The sequence below is a fragment of the Rutilus rutilus genome (genome assembly GCF_951802725.1).
Source record: "Rutilus rutilus genome assembly, chromosome: 1".
NCBI classification, from domain to species: domain Eukaryota; kingdom Metazoa; phylum Chordata; class Actinopteri; order Cypriniformes; family Leuciscidae; genus Rutilus; species Rutilus rutilus.
In genome coordinates, this window is record NC_140209.1 from 61,989,862 (window position 1) to 61,997,170 (window position 7,309).

At 40.2% G+C, this 7,309-nt stretch overlaps 1 protein-coding gene across 1 annotated transcript; it reads left to right on the forward strand.

Annotated features, from left to right (window-relative positions):
• The first annotated feature begins 792 nt into the window (after window positions 1-792).
• On the forward strand, window positions 793-2,666 carry LOC311298510 (uncharacterized protein). The gene is made up of 3 exons (XM_084421510.1): window positions 793-1,040; window positions 1,337-1,564; window positions 1,670-2,666. The coding sequence occupies exons 1-3, from the start codon at window positions 833-835 to the stop codon at window positions 1,723-1,725; spliced, it is 492 nt and encodes a 163-aa protein (XP_084277636.1). The 5' UTR covers window positions 793-832; the 3' UTR covers window positions 1,726-2,666.
• The last annotated feature ends 4,643 nt before the right edge of the window (window positions 2,667-7,309 follow it).

Consider the following 7,309-nt stretch of genomic DNA (forward strand, 5'->3'; position numbering starts at 1 on the left):
GTGTGTGTGTGAGAGAGTGTGTGTGTGTGTGTGTGTGTGTGTGTGTGTGTGTGTGTGTGTGTGTGTGAGAGAGTGTGAGTGAGTGAGTGAGTGTGTGTGTGTGTGTGTGTGTGTGTGTGTGTGTGTGTGTGTTTACAACTATTTACATTTAACAATAAACTGATTAAAAAATACCATAACTAGAAATTAACGTTAATTGTATGTGTGCACTATTTACATGTGTGTGTGTGTGTGTGTGTGTGTGTGTGTGTGTGTGTGTGTGTGTGTGTGTGTGTGTGTGTGTGTGTGTGTGTGAGAGAGAGAGAGAGAGTGTGAGTGAGGTGTTTTTATGTGGACAGACAACATTTATGGCAGAGCCAGTCAGTGTCTGACACTTCCTCCACTTCTGCACACTCCAGGTGGAACCAGAGATGGCACAGATCACACTGGACCCATTCATCTATGGCCTCCTCTCCTGAGCCTGGTGGGACCACTCGACGGCAGAGAGCGCAGTGTTCTCCGTCATCAGTCGGAGGGGGTGCCTGCTTCTGCCTTTTGGCCTCCTGGGCTTGTCTCTTTTCCTCCTTCTTCCTTGCCATCTCTTCCTTCCGCTTTCTCTTCTTTTCTTCCTTCTCTTTCTCCTCAGTTTCTTTTTCGACCAGCAGGTTGAAATATTCGTCGCTGGTGATGACACGAGCTGGCAAGGGAATGCGGCGCCTCACCTTCTCCTTCCTCTCCAGGGCTGGACTTATGAGGACGTTAGCCAGACTCTCCGGGATTACGCCTGCTGCCACCAGGTAATTTTTGGGAACTATTCTATTGTTACAGGTGGGGCAAGGTGTTTGAGTGATGGATGGTGTGGTGGGAGCGACGGATGGTGTGGTGGGAGCGACGGATGGTGTGGTGGGAGCGACGGATGGTGTGGTGGGAGCGACGGATGGTGTGGTGGGAGCGACGGATGGTGTGGTGGGAGCGACGGATGAAATGGAAGCAAGGCTGGATGGTGTGGCGTCACTTCCATCTGCAGATGGGAGCACTCTCACCACCTAAGAAAATAAAACGTATGTAAAACTCATTAGATTAGATTCAACTTTATTGTCACTGTGCAGTGTACAAGTACATACCCAATGAAATGCAGTTAGCATCTAACCAGAAGTGCAAATAACAAAGTATATAAATGGATATAAAAAAATGTGTATATACATTCAGTTTTATGACATATAGTGCAAGTTATGAGGTAGATGGGGAGAGACTAGCACAGTGCAAATGACTGTACATACACTTGAAAAGAATGCAAGTAACTAGAGGGTGAGTTATCATTGTATTAATGTCAAAATTACCTGTGTTGTGTCCACAGCAGCCCTGGACAGAGGAAATATTCCAGCCTTGCGGAATCCAGCCTTGACATTTTTGGCTGAGACAGCAGTCGGGTACACGTGTTTTAGGAGAGCTGAAAACTGCCTCTTCCCCACAACGATGTCCCCTCGCACCAGACCCATCCTGGACGCCATGGTGGAGAAAGCGGTCTTCAGTGGGTTGAAAACCGCAATATCCAGGGGCTGTAGTATGTGTGTGGTGTGGGCAGGTAGGCAGAGAATTTCAACGTTGTTTTCTCTGCAGAACATGATTACTTCCCTGGAAACATGTGTTTCGTGTTGGTCCATGATTAAAATTAGTGGTCTTTCCTCAGGAGCATACCTGATAAAATGGTGGAGCCATTTCAAGAAGAGCTCTGAGTCCATGTAACCCTTTTCCTGAATCCCATAGAGGGCGTTGGGGGGCCCATCCAGCCTATAGGTGTTGCTTGGGAGGCAGCCGGGGTAAATGACAAAGGGTGGAATGCTGTCCCCGGCTGCATTCACACAGCAGTGGACCGTGATGTGCTCCCTTGTCGTCTGCTGCTGCTGATAAATGTGTTTTCTCCCAGTCTGGCATAGGACCTTCTCCCTGGACCGGGGCTTGTCTCCAAAGCCGGTCTCATCACAATTATAGATGAGATGTGGCTTGTCCTCCAGACTGTGCTTCTCATAAAGGGCCTCGTATAGCTTGAAGAAACCTTCAATGGCCTCTGGTGTGGCGCCATGGACTCTGGCTCGGTCCAGGGAATCTGCCGTCCTTGAGGCCAATTCTGGGTGGCGGGCCTTAAACCTCGACCACCACACATCACTTGGCCCCTTCTCCATGTTTACAGTGGTGGTCTCTGTTCTGCCACTCTCCTTAATGATCCCAGTAGCCAGCACCTTGACAAGGGATCTTGTCACTGGGAAGCCATGGTCCGCCATCCAGAATATAAAAGAAAGAAGAGCCTCTTCCTCTCCAGGTGTCAGGGCCGAATTAGGATGAGGGTTGTGGACATATTTTTTTTTTTTATAGTCCTGAAGAGTGGTGTGGGGAATGCAAATTTTTTTTGCTGTTGCTCTTAGACTTGCCCCTGCCTTTACTTCCTCAACTGCCTCCTGTAACTTCTCCTTGGTGTACAGTTTTTTCTTTCCTGACATGTTTCTTTTGTTGTAACGTTAACTGACTTTCCTTTGAAATATGATATTATGTTAATCATGTAATGTTAATTTTACCTTAACTTCAAGTGATTGTTTATAAAATTCTGTTCACAAAGTATTTTTATTATATTAGATAACTTGATGTATGAAATCTTATAAAATAAATATCTTGAATGTCTGAATATCCTATCCTTGTGTGTAACTTTGTTAATGTTAAAAACTTTTGGCAATGAAATAACACAATCAATTGAGTTTTAAATAAGTTCGTTTAATTTATTAAAGCATGACAATTAAAAATGTAAAGAACAAAATTAATGCAGTAACGCTAACTTAATTGATCTTTTATGAATATAAACATCATCTCTGCGCAGGATGATGGGCAAACAGCGCCTGCTGCACGTCTGAGGCGGAGAGTGGCGCCAAATGGTCATCGCCCACAATTGACGTTTAAATATTCCCATTTCAAAGCATTTATTCAACAAAAGGTCATTTATTTAACAATTTGTGATAACATAACATTCATTTCATAAAGATTATAGTGCTGTGAGAAGCATCAATTAAATAGAAATGCACATTTTCGCTGCTCTAGTTGTCTCCCCACCCAAGCGGCAGCCTCACGTTTAGCTTGCCCACCATCCATTTTAAAGCGCAGGGGGCGCACCTAACAAACTTACTGAAATCTCACGAGAACAAATGGTGGGAGGGTCTCTGTCGTGTTCTGAGGTGAAAGAGGGAGAAATGATGATGACACACATATATATATTATGTATGAACCGGAATGATTTAATCAGCGATCGGCGGTAAAAGGTCATCTGTACGGAACATGGTTAGTGTACGGAACATGGTTAGTGTACGTTACATCATTTAAGAATGCTAACGTTAGCTTGAAAACTGTAAACTTAACACAAATGTAATATAAAATATCGTTCACATGTAACTTAGTATAATGAGACTCTTACCTCAGCCGGTGATCGGTTGGCATGATGTCCGCTGTGACGAACAAGGCTCACTGAAAAGGGCGTTATTTCCGAAGAATCCAAACGGACTGACTGAAAACAGCTCCTGCTCACGGCTGCTCTCGACGAATTCGATTGCTTTGAACCACTGTTGATCTCACAATCCACTTCACGAGAGTAGACTGAATTCAAATATCCCGCTTGCCCAAACTCGACTGATCAGCTAACGTTAACCGTTGTGGGCGGGAGTAAACAGCGGAAATGAATTTGAATCTGCGTCATCGCGCGCGCGCACTCAAACACACACACACACACACACACAAAGCCCTGAATGTGAAGCAACGGAGATTTGGAAAAATATATTCATAAAATATACATGATGAAATTATGGGAGAATAAGACTGTTTATTATTATACTGTACTATACTAGATTATTATACTGAGAATAATAATGATCAAAATGAGTATAAAATAAAATGTGAAATAAAAAATAATTCAGGCCTACTGTAGCCTATGTAGGGTACTGTATGTACAAATCACAGTCTATGGTACAAATACTTTTATTTAACCTTAAAAAAAACTCACTTTAACCCCCACATGCTTAATAATCTGTAAGGAAAACATATTGAATAGATGCTGATTTCCGCAGTTATACCTTCTTTTCTTTGTTTTCTAATTTCACAGAAAAAATCTGTAAAATATTACTTAATAATTTCTGTAAAATTACACATAACTCTGTAAAAATACAGACAAGTTCCTTTTAAAAAACGTAAAATTGCTGTAAAACCAAAATACAAGCAATTACCTGTAAATTTAGCAATGGACCTTTAAATTACAGCAAATGCCTTTTATTTTACAGATATTTGCTGTATAATGACAAAACGGAAAAATTCTGTAAAAAAATACAGACAATTACCTGTAAAATTACACTTTTTTTTTACAGTGTAGGTTAACGTTAGAGCGAGCGGCCATGCCAGACGGATAAGTCCTCTTCATGTTTTACAAATCAAATTCTGTTGCATTTTCTTGCGCCAGTTTGAAAAGGACGGCTGAAACACTTAGCCTATATAAACGCCCAACACTGGTGTTTTTCTTTAAACAAATTCGTTTAGTCTTTAAAATAAATATTGTTTGTGGGCTAATTAATGCCACAATAATTTGTTTATTTTATTGGCTACTTTTATTTTTCATTTTTGTTTTGCATTGAATACCATTTAAAGGATTTGCTGTGCACCGCAATGCCATCCTCCCATAGAAAGAAACGTTAAGAGCCACCTTTATTTTCTTTATAATAAAGGGTTTCTATCGGAAAACGCTTAACGTATAATTAAATGCATTGCGTTCATATTCTGGGCTCATCTGCTTTTCTGTAGGATAGTATGGTTTATTAATAAGGTGTGTACAGCATTTGATCTTTATCACTGAAGTAGCCTATTAAGCCACATTAAGCTTTTTCTTTATTATAAGGGTTTTCTATGGGAGGAAAATGCTTAGCCTAATATGCAATTAAACACAATGTTCGTATTCTGGGCTCATCTGCTATTAATAAGGTGTGTACAGAATTTGATCTTTTAACATAAATGTCCGTTGGGGGCTGCTATTTCTTCAGCTTTTTGAACGTATGACTCTCCATAGACGTAATGGTTTTTATACTGTCCAAACTGTATATTCTGTCCCTTTACACTAACCCGACCCCCTCACACACACACACACACACACACACACAAACTTACCCGACCCCTAAGCCTACCCAACACACACACACACACACACACACACACACACACACACACAACCCCTAAACCTACCAATCACATACACACACACACACACAATATGATCAGGGTACACTACACCACTTTTGCTTATTGCTATTGTGCCCAATAACAGGATTGACTTCAGAGATCAACAAGTTTCCATTTCCGTACCTTTTGTTGGTCTTCCATTGGCCGCGAGCACCATGTGTTCGGCGATAGCTTTAGTCCTGGAGTAATGGTCTATGTGCTTCAAGAGAGAACGAATTTAAATAAATGACAAGACTTGATGATCATTTGGAAACTGTGACTAATTCATGGGATAGTTGTCCTCAAATTAAATATAGGATATCAATTCTCAAATAAAAATGCTCAGACTACAAAGTGTTCAATTAATTTGATAAATTATATATTTTTTATATATATTTGACCACAACATATTATAAACCACAATATACTATATAAAAGCTATCAATATATGTCGGATGGACTAATTTGATTCCATTAACCTTCCTTAACTTCAGTCTACTGTTCTTCTGGACAGTGAACCGGAGCACACAGGAGAAGAGCACGAGTCGAGCTTCACCATGACACACTAATCCCTAGTGAAAGTCATCCACTTCTCATGCCTGTGATCACAGTGATCAGTAACGTAACAGATCAGTACATCCAGTGTACAGTAGATAGCATCACTGATTATAATGGGTTGTTGACTTTTTTTTCTTTTTTGTGATGTGCCACAAATCACCGGTGTAGACATGAGCTGCATCCTTGGGTCGACAACTCCAAGGTTTTGAGAGGTGAAAAAATTTCAGACTAAATTAAACATCTGATTGGCATTTGCGTTCAAGCACAGAAAAATCCCCAGTGTTAGAATAACACCCCTCAGTGTGCTTATCCCATAATTAAATACCCCATAATTAAGTGATTAATTAAGTGATGATTGAGCATTAGTGACGACACCTGTTGTTAATAAGCAGAATCAGTGAAGGAAAGAGAAACAACAAGAACAGAAAAAAGAGAAACACAAGAACAACAACTGACTTCCAGGCATTACACATTATTGCACTTATTACTAACCAGTTTGACTTTATTTCTGTCATACATCTACTAAAGTCTTATTGAGAATAAACAGAAGTTTAGATGTTAATGTTTTATGGAATGTTTGGTTTCACATCACCATTATGGTGATCAGTGTTTGCTGACGGCCGTACGCATCGATTTTACAGCGAAAGACTAACCCTTGAACTTGACGCACAACGTAATGCTGAACGCGGTTGCCCAGCCCTGTTTGATTGAACTGCGAGAGACGTCAAAGCTTACGCTTCTCCTACATCCTACGTTACACATCTTCAAGAGTTACTCTTTTGGCATAAGTTGACTCGCGTACGGCTGTCTGCCAGAAGCTAGTTATTTTAGTCGATAAAGTTTTAAATATGGATATGTTTCTTAAATGAACGCATCGCTTCACTTCAGAAGGCCTTTATTAACTCGCCAGAGCCGTTTCAAGCACTTTGATGAACTTCCAAAAAGTATATCCATTCACTGCCATTATAAAGCTTGGAAGAGCCAGGGCAGTTTTTTTATATAACTCTGACTGTATTCGTCTGAAAGAAGAATGTCATATACACCTAGGAAGACTTGAGGGTGAGTAAATCATGGGCTAATTTGAATTTTTGGGTGAACTATCCCTTTAACCAATGACACGCTTCTCAAACTGACTGCTTAGCAGAAAAATCATTAACAATGTTGAATATTCTTTATATAAATATTTTCAATAAAGTTGAACACACATTTCCCCTTTAAACATGTTTTTTACTTGGTGTGTGCCAAATGTCTTGTTATTATCAGTGTATGTTTTAAGGTTTGGTTGAAAAGTGATTATGTTTTGGAACATTCAGGAAACTAACTAGATCTCAAAATTTACTTCAATTAGGTGTAATCAATCTTTAATTTATTTTTTTTTTTTTTTTTGAAGTGGTGATGGCAGTCTGACACTGAAGCTTTGATACGTGCTTCAAACCATTAACTGCAATTTCATTTGAACTATATTAGCACTAGATTTATTTCAGCCTCCTGTCCACTATCTAGCCGGGATAATTTAGATGCAGCCTTGTCTCTT